Below are 19,703 nucleotides of genomic sequence, written 5' to 3'. Positions count from 1 at the left end.
CCCTAAACCTCTCGGCAAGAAAGCAGACAAAGTGAGTCTGTTACTATTCCAGAAAGCACCCCCGAAGGACAGACAGAGTGAGCCCTGCTTTAGACATTTGAAAGAAAAGGTATGATTGGCCCTTTTTAAGGCAACACCCAAAAGTCATTGCCCAATCCACTATGTCCATAGAAGCCTCTGGAAGAGAAGTGGAAGTTCGCACAGGATGTGGTTTGAGTGTGTCAGAGGACAGCCTCTTCTTCTGACCATTCAATCTGACGTGTGCTGTACTGAATTTAGAATCGTCTCATATTGGCAGGTTAACACTGTAAAAGCAGAGTTTGTTTGGTTTGTTCCGTCTTGTTTTGTTCATTGTTATAACTGCAGCACTCAGAACCACAGGTTGGAAATGCTCAAAAACACAGTCTCTGTAGAGTAAATGAAGGAATTCTTCATGTTGGTGCCTCCCATTCCGTGTCTAGATTCTGGTGTCTGTAAAGTTTTATATTAAAATTACATGACTTGAAATAGTTTGAGGAGACCTTTCCTGGTTTTGCAATGTGATCTTAAAGGAATATCTGGAGATAAATGTACAGAGTGCCTTATCCAAATTTCCCTTCTCTCTGTAGGAAGAGAGTTGTACCAAGTTTTCACATGAAATATCAATAAAGAGATCTATTTGCTTCGTGTGGTGTGTGTGTGTGTGTGTGTGTGTGTGTGTGTGTGTGTGTGCTCGCGCGCACGCACATCGCGCGCGTGCACGCAGGGGTAATTGCTTTAGTGGAAAAGTTGTATTACTAAGGAGTGAATTTTATCAGCACAAGATACAGGCTGTAGGTTCAGGGAGGAAGATGGAGGCAAGGTGTCCTTGAATAGCAGAGACACCAACTTGCTAGTAATATTGGGCTTTCACTCAGCTGGGTCCTGCCTTGGCCCTGGCATCTGCCTCATGACTATGATTGTCTGCTTTTCCTATTGTGTTTACAGTGCCCAGAGGGTCCTTACCATATGGTTAGGGTGAGCAGTAAGATGATGGGAACCGGGGATCAAGACTCTGATTTTTGTTTTTCTTCAACAATTAATTTATCAAGTTCCTGCTTTACTCTGACCTGAGATGGGGCTGAGGAGTCAGTGGAGCAGGGCTCTCCATGGAGCTGAGGGAAGTCAAGATTAAGGAAGAAAAAACTCTATGAAAATGCACACCAAATCAACTCCAGAAAGTAGGGGACAGAGATGAAGTGTTCGCTAGTTTAACAGGTTAAACCCCCAGGCCAGGTACCATTTGATAAAGATTTTTAGATGTAACAGACTAACACCATGTTCTCCCACCCATTTCTTCATTTTCACATTCACTTCTTGAGAATTTCAGACATGAGTATCGACATCTTTTCCACTCCCCCCTTCACCCCTCTCAACTTCTTCAATGTCACCCCTAGACACTCTCTCAAAATTCATAACACAGTCCAAACCCCCAATATTCCAAACGCCGTGGTACTGGCTTAAGTGTCTAGCCAGACTAAGGCATTTCTAGTCAGTAACATAAGCACAAGAAAGTATGTCTTGTTTTGTTTGTTTGTTTTGTTTTTCTCAAAATAAGGTTTCTCTGTGTAGTCTTGGTGCCTGTCCCAAAGGCAAGTTCTGTGTAATCATGGCTAGCCTAGAATTTGCGATGTAGACCAAGCAGGCTTCATAGATAGTAAATGTCAGACTTTGGAAAGCCTCAGAAACTGCAATATAAATTTATACATGAAATTGTAGATAATTTTAATTTTGTCTCTAGAGTGGTAAAAGAAATATAAACCAGAATAATTGTTTTAGAAATAAATTTCTTAGGTATAAAGGGTTTCTCATCATTTACTGAAACCTTGACGTGTAACTCCGTTCATGAAATAATTTTTGAATTATCTTTGACTGTGTGGGCAGCATACTATTCACTCTACGTGGTGTGTGTGTGGAAGCAGAGATTCTCGGGCGCCATCCTCACCCTGCAGAAAGAGCATCCCTGGTATGGAACCTGAAACTGCACATCCAACAAGCCCCCTAGCAACACATGCCCAGTAGAGACAAACTAAAGCATGAAAACTGAAGAAATGTTCTCAGATCAGAACAGCCCAGGGGCTGCTGGCACTGTGATCCAGTTGATTATAACTGGCACCTGTGCGGTTGCCATGGAGACCCAGGGGACTCACATAAACCTGAGGTCTATTGTAAAGGAAGCACCCTAAGGAAGAAAGGACAGTGTGTGTGCAGGGGGCATCTCTGCTGCCTTCTGAGAGGCAGCCAGTGAGGAAGGGGAGGCTTAGCCCCTGCATAGCTGGAACACTGGTGGTGACGAGGAGAGAGAACAGAGGCAAAGGACCCTTCATTACAGAGACAGCACTTTCCAAACATTGAGAAACTGAGAGATAGAGAGAGAAACAAAAACATCACCCCATCTGTCAGTCAGAACAGAAGAAATCGACCGTACAGGAAGGCAGACGTTGCTCTCACCTCAGAGGTACTCCCCACAATGAAGTGGTATCAGGAGAGAGGAGGGTGACGTGGGAGTCAAGCCCAGGTAGAGAGGCCAAATGAAAACAGACAGGGCGAAGACTGAGCCAGAGTTGTCTGACACTCGGCAAGACAGAGGAAGGGGTGAGGGACTTTCAAAATGAGAATGGTTCATCATTTGCTGTCAGCGCCATGCAGGAAATAGAAGAGGAGCACCAGTGTTTGCAATGTCCAAGGAATCTGTTATTTGATATTATAAATATCAAATATGGCTAAAAAGTCTGGGACAGATACAAAGATGGAAACGAGAACGCTTGTTTCTGCGGACTCCCCCTACCCCCACCAGGCAGTGTGAAGTATTGTCTTCCATTCTGTGAGTGCATAGGCTGCATGTCTTACTGGGTATCAGTATAAATTGCCTGACTAGACCTGCAGTTTTCAGGTAAATGTGACTGCCAGTAAAGAGGTTTATTCACCATTGCTTTTAAATCCAGTATTTGTAAGCACATTTGGTTCTCTGTGCAAGAAGGGGTGCTCTCAGCAAACAGCAGTGGCAAGCTCAACTAGAGAGAGCAAACCTCCAAAGATTCCTGTTAATGGGTTATTTGGCTTTCAAAGCCTTATATTAATAACAATTGGCAATAAAGCTCGTTAAAATTCCTTTTGTTCTTGAGCCATTGTGTCGCTTTTGAAACCTGTTCACCTTTCTGAAAGGAAGGGAGATGAGATTGCCCTCTTCTGGACTTTCAGGATTTTTCAAATTTCACAGTTGGCTTGGAAATCCTCAATTTTCTTCTCTTAGACGAATAGGAGATTTTTAAAGGCTTCTACTTAAGATCTAAGAAAATTATCGACAGAGAAATTACAAATGGGTAAAATTTACCACTATGCAGTACAATTAACAAACATGGCTGAATTTTCATTACACCTAATTAGGAACACTGATCAGGCACACGTGAATATATAATCATCGGTGTAGAAAGCAAAATTGTAATAGCACTAATTGAGACATGCATAATAATTTCCATAAAATATACATCACATACAAAATGTCCTTTTCATGTTGAATCTTTCATTCATTTGAGGCTTTTTAAATCTTCAGTTGATTTTCCAAGAGGAGGCAAAGGTTTTCATCGTCCCATTCCTTGAAGGAGTCTGCTCACTCAACCATGGAGAGCACGCTCCTGGCTCCAGCTTCCATTTTTGTGCTGTAACAGACTATGAACTTCTATTACACTGGAAATGAAGAATTACTGAGGATTTATGCCCTAAACAGTGTGTGTTCAGCATACACAAAGGCTAGGGGTGTTTTTGATCCTTCAGAAGACAGCTTAAGCAGAAAAGGCATGTTATGCAGTTTGCTGTCTCTGACTCTCTACTCAGCTTCTAAAAGTGGTGGAATAGAGTCCTCAGTAGAAGGTGGGTGTGATGCAGGTTGGCAAGCAGAGTTTTCAGTTCCATTTTCTCTGTGAGGAATTAGAGGCACCCCGTTTTCTGCCTCAAAATGAGTGATATTCAACTCCCCAGAATGGTAAGAAGCTCGTGGCATGCCCACTGTGCCAGCATAGTCTCTGTGGGCACTGACGTCTGGTCGGTTGTCTCCAGGGTTGAGAGTGTGAGGATCTGCCTCACTCTGCAGCATGATGGTTTTGGCTTTACTCAAGTCTTTAATGGAAACTATCTCCTTGTCCGGCCCGGGATAGCACACTACAAGTGTCTCCTTCCACTCGCCTTCCCATGGCTGCCGCCTTTCATCTGTGGTAGCCAGTTGTGTCTCCCAGCTCACTGCACTAGAATTTGCCTTTCTCTCATCAAGTGCTTGTCTCTGTTCTTTGCCCACTGCCTGTGTCCCCGGCGCTTTCCCGTGATTGTCTCTGAGGGTTGCACTGTTGGCGCCAGTTCCACCTTTGCTGATGTTGTGTAACTGGTCAAGGGCCTGGCTTCTAGTGGGAGGTGAGCAGACCTCCTTGAGAAGTTCCGTTCCTTTTGGGTGTGGAATAGAATGTGGCACCACAAATGGCAGGTTATTGTGGGGTTGTGTCCAGGCAGTGGGAGAGGAGTCACAATCCTCTACGCATGGAAGAATCTTGTTTCCTCCATCAGTTCCTTCCCCATCCATAATACAACTTTCCACACTTTCATGTAATATTTTGGATTTCTCACTAATGGTTTTTCTTCACTTCCAAGCTGTTGGTAGCTTAATTTTTGCTCTTCCTGCTGTAAAGTTTGATTATTACCTAAACTGTGACCCCTGCTGAAGGTGTTGACTACCTGGTCACTGAGGGACAAAGTAAATTGGTTTAGCTCATTGGTCTTTAATTTGTCCTGGTCTGTGTATTGAGTCGACACCATGATCACATGGTCAGTAGCTCCCTTAGAGTGTTGAGATGATAAAACTCTATTCTCTACATTTCCCAAATGGGCTGGGGAGGGACCCATAGCTTCTCTTTGCAGCTGGGTGGCATTTTCTGTTTGTGCAGGTGAGAAGAGAGGGAGTGAGCACTGTTCCTCGGGAACCCTGGTTATAGGTTGAAGCACTGTTGGTGAGCTTCCATTAGGATTGTGGTCCGCTGGGCAGCAGCCACTCCGCACAGAGCCCAGATTGCCTACGGACGAGCTGTCAGCTCTGTGGAGGCCATTTCTTTCCTGGTGAGGGGTCTGCTGTGGGGCACTTTCCAGTGGCATCTTTGAACAAGTGAGTTTAGCATGACTGCTCCTATCTGGCAGCTGAGAACTGACAGAAGGCAAGGGTGCTGCTCTGAATTTTCTCTCAGAAGTTCTGGCTAGCTTCTTGGGAGGTAATCCTGTTTGTTTATGTATTTTGGGAGTTCTTGTGGGGACTCTTCCGGGTGGACCCTAGCTTTTCCAAAGGGGTGCAGATCTAACTTTATCCTTAAGTTCCTTCCTTTTACTTTCTCACTTGGATGGGATTGCTTGAGTCTCCTCTTTTTCAAAAGCTGTTGCTCTGGAAACCATTCTCTTGATTCCTTGACCTCCTCCAGGCTGGCACAGTTTTTGAGATCCAAAGAAGTCGGGTGGTGATTTTCACTCTCTAGCTGTCTCCGGAAGCTGGTGTTTTTGCTGACATTGCCAACCTGTTTCCCCCAACTAAATCAGGATCATGGACTTTAACCCTCTTTGTAGAATATGCCTTCTTGATTTTTGCTGACAACTTCGATTTGTCTTTGTTCTCCCGACTCCTGAGGAATTTTTTTATTGCTCTGTTAATTTGGATTTGCTCTTTCTCAGATTTCGCGTGCTCTCTGTGATCTGGTTTCTTCTCTTTCATATAATCCTGAAATTCATGCCAGGACACATATTTGCAGGTAAAGGAAGTGTTGGGATGAAAATCCATAGGCTTGTTCTGCTTTAAGAGGCCACAATGATCATCATATCCCACTCTATGTGTGCGGGAGATCCTGCCCACAGCACATTCCTCTGGCTCCCATGGCTTAGAGGATGGGCTGGTGATGAAAAATCTCTGTCCAGGTGGCTGTGAAGCATTGTCTCCTTTTCCCATTGGAGGCTGCCATGATTTGTCTGTTAAATGCTTCCCAAGACTCTCTCTTGCCAAAGCTGAGGATGTCGCATATCTGCTTCTAAATGTGTCGCTGCTGCTCATATCTGCTGAACAATAAATGCAGGAATTTACCACTGGGCATAGTTGTAGTATCCCAATCAACCAGAAGCCTCAAACCTTATGAAAATTGTGATATGATTCTTTAATTATTATAATTCCTGAGTACTTCCTAATTTTCTGCCAACACAAAAGAGGACCCTTGGCTATTTGATGTGTTAGCAGTGGTGTTCTTTGTAGCCACCTGTCAGTCAACTAACGCTGACTTAGACACTGTGGTATTAGGAAATAAATGACATTCATATTAACTCATATTTAGATTTAGTCATGGTTACCTTAAAGATGAATGACATCTGAACCCCTTTCAAGTGGCATAGTAAGTTTCTTTCTTATTCATTTTCCATTTTAGAATACAAATTTGGAAAATCTATATAAAATATGAAGCAATGTTCAGGCCTCAGAGTAACAAAGACAGCACAAAAATAAAAATTTGTTGCCTTACTATAGGCAGAAAGCCATATCTTATTTTATTTCCAGCAACTTAATGCAATATCCACTAAAGATTTATTAGTAAGTAGGTGATTTTGTACATTGCCTGGGAGCAGTATCTGTCTGTGACTTTTAAATGATATAGGTAAATATACTATTAATAATACACATTCAATCATATCAATGAAAACCTAATATTAGTTGTGTTCATAAGAAAAACTAGTTAATGTGCTAAATATTATACATTTATTATCTCATTTGATAGTAACAAGAGCCATGGTCTACTGCAGAAGAGCGGTTCTCAGGGCTTTTAAGGGCAAGAGGTGCACTTAGATGCTTGATGTTTTTCCCAGTTACACATCAGGACTTGGATCAGTCTATCTGACTCTTATCCACAATAAATAGAATTATGCCTCACAAGCCTGCTTCCACTTACTTCATGGAATTGTTTTATTTAGAAAAAGAAAGAAATGAAAAAAGCTTCCATTTATTAGGGCAAAGGAAGAGGTAAAATAAGCCCTGGGCTAGAATGTCACCATACCTACCCTAAGGCTTACCTTGTGGGTGACCATGAGAAATACGCTGGTGTGAGAAGGCTGGATTAAATGGGAACTGTATGTGAGTGTAAAGATTGTACAGGGAAAGAGTTGATGGTCTTTATAAGATTCTCAGAGAGTTCTAGAAACTGAAGGTAAGAACTAGATGGTTTCTAGCACCTTTTCTACCCCCAGGGGTCTGTTCCTAAGTCCCATGCTAAAGGCATAAACCCAGACTTTTCTACAGGACCAAGTATGACCTTGACTGTTCCCTTGAATTCTTCCCTCCCACCCCAGGATGCTGCAGAACTGCAGGTGTCTCCTCAAGGTCACCGTCATGTGACAGACCAGTGTTCCCAAAGGAGCCAGGAGCCAGTGCTACAGAGGGTCAACCAGCCACATCCCCTTGTGTGTGGAACTTCCCCACAGACAGACAAAGCGAGGCTTTGGATACTGCCAAACGCTAAAGGAAATGAAAACGCTAAGCCTTTACTTCTTATAAAGTAAAACCAATCTTTTCTGATTTCTATGGCAGCTGTTTTTTTCTTGGCCATCTTTGTCTGGAATCAAACCATCAGCCCCAAGGAACCAGCAAGAAATCCAGTCAGATAAACTCACGTCCTGCCTTATGCCACATAGGAAATAAAATATAGTTTCATTCTTATCCCGTGGTGCCCAAATCCAGCCTTAGGGCCAGATCCCCACAGTAAGTGCTTCCCATGGTTCCTCTGTCATTCATTTTCCAATAGAAAACCTTGCTTCTTCCAAACCAGTTGAAATAAGTGGCAGAGCCCCTTCCCGAGCAGCTGTGTAAGCTTGCACTGCAGGGCTCAGAAGCATTGCCCCGGACTCAGGAAGGAAAGAAAGAAACTTGATTCATTGCCTCCACGTAAGTACTGGCATCGCCCTTGGACAGCAGGTGGGTGTCACGGCCAGGTTCACTGGGCTCCCAACGTGGGACAATGAATTAAGCCCTGACTTTCCCAGAACTGAGAAGTTATCATCCTTGACAGCTCAGCAAGCGAAGTATGTTTCTTGACACCATTCCTGAAATGAATCACTGGCATTAAGAGGTCGTTCTTCTCAAGTGCTGTGCTCTGGGAAGGCTGTTTACTGCAGATCTACGTCAGAGCTCAGGGGACGTTGGGATGAAAGCTGGTACACACCCTCTCATACATCTTAGCAATACTGTTGAAGAGGCTTCTTCTCTTTCCTTTTTTTAACTATCCTTAGGTATTGGGCCTCAAAATTTATTATTTAGGTAGGGGAGGAATGCTCAGTTCAAGGATGAGGAGGCAGCACCAACAACTCACCCAGATGCACATACTGAAATGAACTCAGACAGAGAGATTCACACTCACTACATACACAGGAACCACACTCCCCCTCATAGAGACACATCGGCTAACACAGGAACATGCATACACACGCAGGTGCTCAGACATGTACATGTGCATGTTTACACACACACACACACACACACACACACACACACACACACACACACTCCCAGTACCTTTTATCTTCAGAAAAGGAAGAAAAGACTACAGTGAATTTTATAGCACGTCTCTGCTGGAGAAATTGAAAAAAGTTTCCTTCTTCTGAAAAACTAAGCACAGTGGGATTTTCTAACAGACAAGCTCACCTATTTTTCTCGTTCCGTGTTGCAGCAGGATTTGAGCCTGGCCTTCTCCGTGTTTTGAGTTGCTTAGCTTTTCATCTGTCTGCAGACGTCTTGTAACTGAGCTTGCATCATGAAGAGCTTTCTTATTCCCAGAAGACCCCAAGCATCTTGCCGGCAGCAGCGCCTCGCCCAGGCGAGAGCAAGCCCTGTCTGGGCCATGGTCTCTCCCCTTCAGTTTTCTGAATGATGTGTCCAGGGCCGTGGATGTGGAGGCCAGCATTGCTTGATGCCTCTTCTCCTGTCTAAGTGGCATTTCCTTTCTGAGGCCCACATAGGACATGACCTCTGTCTCATTTTCCCGAGTTAAGTGGCAGTTACAGCATCCCACAGCACGGCCATTTCCTTCTTCATGAGCACACGGGGATTCATTGAGGGTTCTGCAACAAAGGTTTTTGGATGTGCGTTCATTTGCTCTGCCTTGTTGGAGTTTCCAGTTAAATATGACTAACCCTGCACATGTGAGACCAACGACTCCTGTGACAAACAGAAAGACCATTAGAAGAGCATCATGGGAGAAATGTGACTCTCCCACATGTGAAGGCATAGGAGGCATCCATCGCCACAGAAAAACCATCAAGCCAGACAAAGTCTGTGTTAATTGACTTCATTCTACTTTGCAGTTTGTATGATATTATAGGGTCAGAGAGATGGTTCCCTGCGTTCAATCCCCAACACTCAGGAGAAAATCTGAGTGTGGTCACACGTACACTGCAACACCAGAGCTATGAGGGGCAGAGACGGACAGATCACTGTGGCTGGCTGGCTGCCAGGCTAGCTCCAGGCTCAGGGAGAAACCCTGCAGCCTCCATGTTCGCACAGCTGTGCACACATGACAGACCTGCACCGCAACACACACATACACAAGACATTATTTATAACAATTATAACAACACGTGGAGCTTTTTCAGAAACTGCACTTCACTCAACATAAAAGGATTATTTTTAGTTTATGAAAAAGACATTTTAATTCTTGGTTTACTTTTTTGTATGGTCATAAATAATAAAAGAAGATAAAAGCTGCTAGACACCCTGAAAGTCTCAGAACCCTAATCCTCAATGACAAGTTGACCCCGCATGCCCCTGCCTCATTTCACCCAGAACTGTCGACTCATCACAACTGGCGTCCAGCCAGCAGATAGATCAAGCTCCTCCCTTACCCGAGTTTCTCTCTATCCTCCTCCTCTTCCTCCTCCTCCTCTCCTCCTCCTCCTCCTCCTCCTCCTCCTCCAAGCTTGATGCTTCCAACATTCACTTGTCTTAAGGACACTTCAACCTTTGCTGTGTTCACTGTGACTCTAGTGGCATCGTCTCTCTCTGCTTATTTGATTTAATTGTCCTTTAAAATCTAAATCAGTGCCTCCCAAGTCCTCAGTGTTGTTCTGGTTTTTGTTTGGTTATTTCATTTTTTGTTTTGTTTTCCCTCATCTTTTAAAAGGATTCTGCATTTCCCGTGAGCCACAAGGGATGATTTCTAGTTTCAGAGGCCTGGTAATGTCATTTTGTGTGTTAGGTAGACATAGATTGACCTCTGAGCAAAAGCAAAAGGGGCCCAAGTTTGCAACACTGAATGAAGTCCTTCTGACGTCTACCTCACTTTTGCCACCTCGACAGATGGCATTCCCAGCCACCTAGATATGTGAATCCATCTCTGAGTCATGCCCCATCCCCAACTGCCAACCATGCATGCCTCCTTTGTTCCTTACATTCTGACACTGTTCCATACGGTGGGTTATGGTTTCCATGCTGCCTGCATTTTGCCTGCTCTGCATTTGTGCTCCTCTGCCAGAATTAAGGATTGTGCAGAAACAGGAAATTTGCCGTCTTTCTCACCACCCTACCCCAAAGCCCAAAACTCAGGCACAAGGGTGGTACTGCAGGAACATTTGTTGACTATAACAGAAAGAATTCTTCTCAGCATTCTGAGAACAGAAGCACTTCACTGTCTAATCTGATGTGAGGAATCTAATCTGTGGTAAGGAAGACCTGGTACTGGTCAGGCTGGCAGAGAGGTCTGCTCTTGCTGTGTGACTTTGGGCAAGTCAGTCCCTCACTCTGAAATAAAAGCTGTGGCTGAGACTAAGCAGTTGGCTGCACGTGCCTCATTATCTTCACAATGACACTATTAATGAGCACATACTTTTGAACTTGAAAGAATAGAGGTGTGTGTGTGTGTGTGTGTGTGTGTGTGTGTGTGTGTGTGTGTGTGAACAAGTTAAAAAGAATAAAAATTTCTGGCAAAAATCCTCCAACTGGACTCTGTGGATAAAGCCCCTGCCATGCAGGTGTGAGGACTGGAGGTCAGACACCCCCAGAACCCATGGAAAAGCCAGTCAGATGCCAATAATACATTATTAGTGGCAGTCAGAGACAGGGGACCCCCAAATCTGTTTGGACACCTTTCTTGAGAATTTTAGAGCTTCTGAGCCAGAATTGACCCATATATTTTAAGCTTCCTGTTATTTTAAAAAGATTTTGGAATCTTTTAGAACCTATGCCCATCTATATAGATAAAGAGCTGTTCCCTTACAAAACACATCTCTAAGTGTCTCGTTCTAAAAATAGTTGTAAGAGATATTGTGTTGTGATATCGCCCAAACGGTGCCCTACAGAGCTGGTGTGTTGAAACTCATTATAGGCAGAAGACTGGCAAATGTTCACGGGATCCCTTCCTCTTTAAGGTTGAGAACACTCGTTGGAAAGTAGGAAGCTGTACAGGAGCTGCCATGAACACGCCTGCTTCATGCTGTGTGGCCTGTTACTTGGCTGTTCAGCTGCCTGGGTTTTCTCTGGAGTACATGTCAATTATCCACTGGGTACCAGGGCACATCAGAAAATTTGCTGCTACTGGGATGCTTTTGTCATTTGTAGTAAATTTCTTTGAATTTTAAATGACTGATGTTGTTACACAGATGTCAAAGGAACTGGTTTTTCTGGGAAGTTTGGATTCCCTTTTGAGGGAGTTCGATGGCTCCTGGGTGGTCACTGTATCGGCTAGTTTCCATTAGAAACACAACCAGGAGTCAGCGAGCTGGTGTCCATTCATTCACCCGGAACCTCTTCTCAATAATGGTTTACAGCAAAGAATCCACCACGCAGTCTTGGGCACCATTGGTGAGCCTCTGTCCTACAGATAGAGAGCATCATGTGTGTGCAATCACAAACAAACGAAGAGACATATACACAGGCACACTCAGAGGGATGCACACACACCCAGTCACAGACATAGACACATACACACAAACAGAGAGAGAGAGAGAATTAGAAACACACAGATAGACACATAGACACACAGAGAGATGCATGTGCATGTGCCCACATACACAATCAGAAGCACAGACACACATGCTCCTCATTACCCTGTGCATTGAGATCATTCTAAACAACACAGAGAGATAAATCACTCAGGAAATTTCAATTAATGTCAGTACTGTACATCATTCATCTGGCACGATATGGTGGCCAGTGCATTTTAAAATTCTATTACTCTTAAAAATTGAATATCTACCCCTTTGTTGGCCTGGAACAAGTGTATGAAAGAGATGGAAAAATACAAGTCCTCAAAGAATACAAAGCCCTCCAGCAAAATAGAAAACAGAGGCACATTGTGCACGTCGCTTGCTCTGAGGCACACAGCTTGTCGAGGGGAGACAGGGTTCAGATCTGCAGTCATATGCTGAGTGACTCGGTGACTGCAGCCCACAGGCTCTGTATATGCTCACATCTTTAGCCTTTGAAAATTCCATACTCATGGGTAATGCTGAGTTTAAAATTATAAATATTTATTTTTCACACACACAGAGGAGAGAGAGAGAGAGAGAGAGAGAGAGAGAGAGAGAGAGAGAGAGAGAGGATATTTGGGTGGTGAGTATGCCGTGGACATTCGTGTAGCCGTCAGACATCACAGGAGTTGTCTCTCTGCACTGTGTGGGTCCTGGAGACAGGCCATCAGACTTGGAAGCACGTGTCTTTACAGACCGAGCTATCTCTCCTGTCCCCATTGGTGACTTTTACAGAGAGGGAAGATGCATAGATGTGAGTGAAGGGAAGAGTCTACTGCTCACCAGGTCTTTGAACTTTTTCTTAGGGTCCTAGCAAACACACCAGTACTGTGTGGCGAGTGGTTACTGAAACAGAGAAATTAATCTTGTGTCACAGTCATGATAAAAGGAAGTCTAAGTAACAAGTTAAGTTAGTCATTCCAGAGTATACTAGTTGCACCCGGACCGGAGTCCTTCGTTCTCAGGCCCCATCTCCGTCTTGCACTGCTCTTGTTAACCAGGAAGTGCTTGCAGCCTGTACCGGGTCTACTGACCTCTCTTCACCAACCTCTCCCTTCCACAACCTGCCGGAGGCTCTCCGCGGCTGCTGTGGAGAGGACTCACGCACGCCAAGAACATGCACTAGAGGGGTAAAGAAGGGGGCTTCGTTCCCCTGGTATACCTGCAAAGCCCAGCACAGTCATCAGAGCCACGTCCTGCCCTGGGAGGAGGCCACGCCTGTCCTTTAGAGCCAGAGTGAGGTTGTGACTCTTGGAGTCACAGTTGGTCTCAGACAGCCTCAGCATGCTCTTCGCAGCGGCCTCAGCTGGCAGGGATACCTGACAGTTTAAGTCCTTCGTATTATAGAGTATGCGAACTGGAGACTTCACGAAATTTCTTAAAAAGCGGGCCAGCGGGTAGAGGTCGCAGGTGCAGCTCCACTGGTTCCCCTCCAAGCTCAGGACGCTCAGCTGCTTCAGCGGGGTGAAGGCGTCCGGCATGTGAGCCAACATGTTTCTAGAAAGGTCCACTTCCTGCAGTTGGGGCAGGGGCCGAAAGGCATCCTTCTCAATGAAGGAAATGAAATTGTTGGATAAGTCCAGATGCCTGAGTCTGTGGAGGTTCGCGCCTCTAAAAGAACTCTGTGTGAGGTTGGTGATCTGATTTCCATCCAGCAGGAGTCGGCGCAGGGCCTTGGTGTTCCGGAACCAGGCTGCTCTCAGGGTGCGCAGGGCGTTGTTGCTCAGCACCAGGATCTGCAGGCTTCTCAGCTTGCTGAAGGTGTGGTCAGACAGAGAAGAACTGGGGATGCGGTTGTGGCTCAGTGACAAGGTCTGCAGCTTGGTGAGAGCATGCAGGGAACCTTCCTGAATTCCGTAGATAGCATTTCTGCTCAGAGAGAGCAGGGCCAGGTTAACCAGGAGAGTCAGGTTGGCACTCTCTACGGAGGAGAGGTGTCCGTCCATAAGGATTAGGACCCTGGTGGTCTCAGGGGCCGCTGTGGGGAAGAAAACACAAGCTAGAGATAGGTGCGTGCACGGGGTGAAGAACAGAGGGAGATTTGTCACCTGCGGGGCAAGAAGCTAAATGGAAACGATTGCAAGTTTGAGGAATGGTGGATTTTACCCGCTCCTGTCTCTGGAATACGCTCATTGAAGGAAAATAAACCCATGTGTTCCTCGGTGTGTGGACTTCACTGTTTGGGGGTTCACCCACACTTTTCAGGCCTCCCTCGGAGGTTGAGCCTGACCTGGGCCAGCAATACCGTCCCTGTGGACCTCCACCCCAACCTCCGAGCTGCCTGATACAGCTCCGAATCAGCATTTGTCAACAATGCATATTTATGCCAGAAAGTCAATTATTTCTTTTACCCTCCCGCAAAAAGGTGTGGGGAGTGGGGAGGAACTCGGTGAACTCAGCTTCTTTTTTCTTTCTTTCTTTCCTTTTTTCTTTTTTCTGCTTCAGGCTAACTTGATCAGATGTCAACTTGATCAGATCTAGAGTCTCTCCAGACAGCTGGAGGATCTGTCAGCAGGGTCCTCATTATAGTAGAGGCCATCTTGGCCTCCTGTCTGATATCAGTCCATCCTGTGATGACAGGTGGTACTCAGGGCTTCCAACTGTTAAATCCCTTCCCATAATCACCTCTGAGCCATCACTGCTCTGTCATTAGAAAGCAAAGCATTTTAACTCAATAAAAATGCATTGTAATCAGGAGTTATTGTAACACATCTTTATCATGCTAAAGTTGTTTTGACTGCAGATGACAGTATCATGAGAATGAAGGAGCCCATTGTCCCCAGGAGGTCTGAAGGTGATATTAGAACCACCAGCCACGGAGGAAGCAAATCCCAGTTCCCCTGGGAAATTCAGACTGCATGGTTGAAACAAAGAGATAAAAATGTAAAAGACAAAGGCAGCTCAGAGTGCCTTCTCTTGGAAGAATTGCTTCTCTCGGCAGCACACAGAAGCTTAAATCGGGGCACTTTCTAAAGCATGTGCTATTGATTATTTAAATTCTATTAATTCTGGCCAGTTTGGCATTTTGTCTCTCTCACCATCTTGTCTGAGAGGAGCTGGGGGAGTTCTTTGTTTGTTGGGTACCCAGTGCTTTGGGGATTTCAGACTTTCACTGAGAACGCTCTGATTTCTGTCATCTGCAAGGAGACACAAACACTCTCCAGTCCCTCTCTGACTCTGTGGCCATGAAGTCTAGCCCCACATGGGTGGCATCCTGGGTGCAAGGATACAGGAAAGCGCAACGGTGCAGGGCAGGTGCCAGCTCTGACATCTCACACACACATCACAAAGCAGAGTGATGGAGAAGCCTGCTTATGGGATGGGAGCACATCCATAGTGTCTGTTTCCAGCACTGACCAGGAGCAGTGCAGATACCCACAACAGGAAACTCCCCCCTTTCAGACAAGATGAGAGGGTCTACCTCCAAATTCCCAGACAGTCCTGGGATTTTAGAAATGGATGAAATTCTCTGCCTTCACTTGGTCTCATTTTTGAAAATTTTCCACTGACAGAGCTTATAGCCTGTTTATCCCTTCCATGAATATCAGGATGTAAATCATATTCTCCTCAAATTTGTTAATAAGGTGTCTTATTAAATTGTTGACTTAAGCAAGCAGTATGTAATGAATACAGGCAGCACTTCTTGTTAGCATTTCTACAGCTCATTTACGACTGATAAAAAAGAGAGAGAGAAAGAGAGAGACCAGACTTTCAAAATGAGATGGGCTTTGATAATAATCGGTTTTGCTGGTACATTGGTTAACCTTATGAATGTTGAACAATTGCCGTTCAGTATTCAGAATTGTTTACATTTCCTTCATTTGATGGTAAGGTTCAAATCTACACAAAGTATGGACAAAAGCTGTATCCATAATCTAAATTCTTCTTTTCCTTTTAAGTATGTAGCTTTATGAGGTACAAATATCCTTTTATCATAAAAAATCTCAGTTGATCTGGAATGTACTAATGTCTTATTGGTTGCAACCACTAGGGACAGAAAATAAAGTAAAGGTACAAGTCCCCTAGTGATGTAAGGCCTGCTCCTTTGGAGGGTGCCTCTTTCTGGATGACCTCAGAGTAGTCAGTACAGCGTAGTACAGGTACAGGCATAGCAAGAAGTCCATTGGCTACACCATTCACTGCTGTGTAGAGCTATGAGCTTATTACCTATTATGTAGGTTAGCTGTTGACACAGGGTTACATCTTGGGTGCACACCAGACAGGACTCAGGGCAGGCTACTGTCACCCGCAACATGAAGGCAAGGGGGAGGAGCCATCCGCCTGAGAAGAGAGCATAGTGCAAGACCCATCAGAACGTGGTGTCCACAAGAATGTTGGTGTCTACCACCTAGATTTCAGCTTTTTGGTGGTGACTGCTTCTGAAAGAGCACCATGGTGTCCTTGCAAAGTAGAAAGCTACAACCATGATTTGAGTTAACAGTGAACTATTAACACATTTGATCATAAATGCAGAGAACTAAACAACATAGGCTCTTGGCAGAACACTTTAGACTTTGCAGTACTTTGCCCAGAATATCATCTTATTTCTTATTTATCTTAATTCTGCATCTTCTTTGAGGTAAAGAAATGGAAATTGAATGTGGTTAACAAGCAGTCAGAGTCACACAGATAGGAGTGACCCCAAGGTTTATAAGCTGGGTCTGATGTTGTCCACGATGCCGAAGTGTCTCAGGCTCTTGGCCTTACACACCTGCAGGGGAACCATCTGGTCCCCTACAGACCTAGATGCCCCATTCAAGGAGCGTGAGTGGAGGGAGATCAAGACCATAGCTCTGTCCAGCATTGAATTCAGTTGATTTCCTGGCCAGTGGTGGTACCATTCATAAATTACTTCATTTTTCATACTTTCTGCTTTTCCTGTATTCAATAAAAAACAACAACAACAAGAACAACAGAAAATCTACCAACCGTACAGAGTTGGATAATGTGCTCTAAGTACAGTAAATGTTCAAGCTTGTCCTGATGCTGCCTTTGCAAGTTTTCCCAGTGAAACACTATCACCCTTCAAATGGGCCACTTAAAAGGAATTTCTTGCTGGAAAAAAAAAGAAGCAGCAGACTGAAATGAAGGTCTTAAATGTGTAGCAGTTTGAGAACAAAATAAAATATAAAATTATTAACTCAATCACTGGCTCAGTAAGAATTTTGGCAAATATTTCAGATTCAAGGCCCAGATGATGGCCCCTATTCTCTGGGAATGGGGATGAGGTGGAGCCCTTGCTCATTTGGGTGTGCATCCCATGGTGTGCCATAAGCAGCAAACAAGTGATGTGAAAACAGGTCTCAGGTCACCTGATGATAAATGATGCCCTGGAATAAAAGCAACAGCAAAGACTGGGCCCCGGGGCTCTCAGTAGGCAGACAAGGAAGAATTCTTGGGTAAAGTGACAGTTAAACATAACCTACGGAAAGCAAAGGAAATCCTGCTGGGGAGAAAAACAAGTGCCAACTCCCCAGTGGTGGGGGAGACTCCACATATTGGGTGTGGTGGGCCTCATGTGAAGGGTAGGGTAGATCCCACAAGAAGGGTGCAGTGAACTTTACATGAGGGGGGAATGGACCCCGTCTGAGGGATGTGGTCGGCTGTACATGAGGGGTGTGGTAGACTTCACATGAGGGTGGAGTGGACCCCATGTGGGGGTGGAGTGGGAGTTATTAATCCAGTTACTGTTTCAATAAGAGTTTTAGTAAATTTTTCAGATCCAAGGCCCTGATCATGGCCCTTATATTTTGTAGATGGAGATGTAGGTGGAGCCCTGGCTCATTGGGTGTGCATCTTATGCAATGACGAATGCAACAAACAAGTACATGAAAACAGGTGTTTCATGTGGATGAGAGGCAGTAGATTTCACGTGAGGATGTGGTAGACCACACATTATGGCAGAGTGACCTCACATGAGGGGTATAGTGAACCACATCCACCTGAGGGAGGACTGAGCTACACACAAGGGGTGTGGTAGACCACACAGATCAAATGCTTTGGATGGATGTGATGAGCCCCACACACGTTTAGTGTGGCCTGATGGGAATATGCTAGAGGAAGGGTCAGTCAGAGATCACATGACAGGTTGCTGGGTGCCTTAGAGAAGAAAACAGGGACTTTGTGTTTCACTTATGCAAATGAAATGGGATGTGATTACAGGCTTTGTGGGAAGTAGTGCTTGATCTGAGGTGCATGCTTAAGTGATTACCTTGACTACGTCTGGATCATACTCTAAACACGTGGAGAAGCTGCAGTAATAGCTGACGATTGTGATGATGTCAGCAGGATCGGATGTGGCTTTGACAGTAGAGAGGTAGGTAGGTTGAAGATGAATTTGTGATTTTAATGATATAATTTGACTTAACAAAAGTAAACTCAAATCAATCTGGTAGACAATGCTAAATCTGCAAGAATAAATACAACATTACTCACTTTCAAAATACCTTGTGGCTAGTGGTATTGACGTGAATTCACCTAGTTCTAAGGAAAACTGAGACAAATCTAGTAAAAGATGGGAAGCTATTTTGTGGAATCACTTGGACACCAGAGGGATGTAGTTTATTAGTTGGATCTGCAGAGTGTGGCAGTTTTCTCCGGGCTGAACATAAATGTCAAACAATTGTACAGTGAGAAAATATCCAGAATTAGACCTTGTGAGCTATAAATGTGACCCCAGCTCATTTCTGTGGCCTTACTAGGCAACAGAGTATTGCCCATGTGTGTAGTTCAGGGCTTATACAGAGGTTTAGGTAGTTCACACAGGATCCCTTTGATCTCTACTACCTGCTTGTGATAGGCAGGATTCTAAAATGACCCATTAGATTCTCATCTATTATATACATATACATGACCCCTCTCCAGGAGAGTGGACAGAACATGTGGAGATGAGGTGTTACATCTATGATTCTCTTCTGTCATATGCTAGAGGAATGTCCTGTGGGGACGACCCACTCGGGTGCAGTGATTATTTATAGCAGGTCAGAGGATTCACTCAGGGACATGAGCCCATGCTGGCCAGGAGAAACCCAAGCATCTGTCTTGTGAACTACCCATGTCAGGTAGCTGTGGGCATCCTCTGAAAGTTTAGGGCCATTCCTGAATAATATATTATGAAAGCAAGGACATGAGTCACACAAGCACAGCAAAATGCATTCTACCAACCACCAATGGTCTTGGGAGTAACCACTGTACCTCAAATAAGAGTCTCATTGGCATCTGGCACCTTGATTTCAGTATGATAAGACTCTGAGGAAAGGACCAAGCTAAACTGTGCTGTGCTTATGACCCATAGAAACAAGGTAAAAACAACAATAAAACCATACGTTTTGCTAAAGACTCACAGAACCATTTGTTATATTGCAATGGACATTGTATTATGACGGATCTGAATTTTGCCCTCTGATTACTCAAACAAACTATAGGAGTTTAAATTCCTGTGATAGGTATCTACCCTCAGAGCAAATGCTATGACTAAAAGAACAAAAGCATATGACTTTCTTTGTGTCCTTCCTCCCCGCTGAGTGACAACCTCCTTTAGGTCCTACCTGGTTTGCCCATGCTCTGGGATCTTCTTCACATTTTTCTAGGGCTTACAGTGTTTATCCGTAGGCAGGTTTATCTAGCATAAGCTACTTGATCATGGAGGTCTGGGATAAACATTGAAGGAG

General features: G+C 44.6%; 1 protein-coding gene across 4 annotated transcripts in view; it reads left to right on the top strand.

Annotated features, from left to right (window-relative positions):
* Window positions 1-19,703, top strand: part of LOC114702493 (serine/threonine-protein kinase TNNI3K) — a 273,778-nt gene that overhangs the window by 199,528 nt on the left and 54,547 nt on the right. Inside the window, exon 22 of one of the 4 annotated variants that reach the window (XM_028882933.2) lies at window positions 7,369-7,593. The exons of the other annotated variants lie outside the window; for them this stretch is intronic. Coding sequence (XP_028738766.1) covers window positions 7,369-7,578 — 210 coding nt within the window. The 3' untranslated portion in view covers window positions 7,579-7,593. Of the gene's footprint in view, window positions 1-7,368; window positions 7,594-19,703 lie in introns of those variants that run through there. 4 annotated transcript variants of the gene reach the window in all.

Source organism: Peromyscus leucopus, chromosome 6 (assembly GCF_004664715.2).
Source record: "Peromyscus leucopus breed LL Stock chromosome 6, UCI_PerLeu_2.1, whole genome shotgun sequence".
NCBI lineage: Eukaryota > Metazoa > Chordata > Mammalia > Rodentia > Cricetidae > Peromyscus > Peromyscus leucopus.
This window is presented reverse-complemented; position numbering and strand designations above follow the sequence as displayed.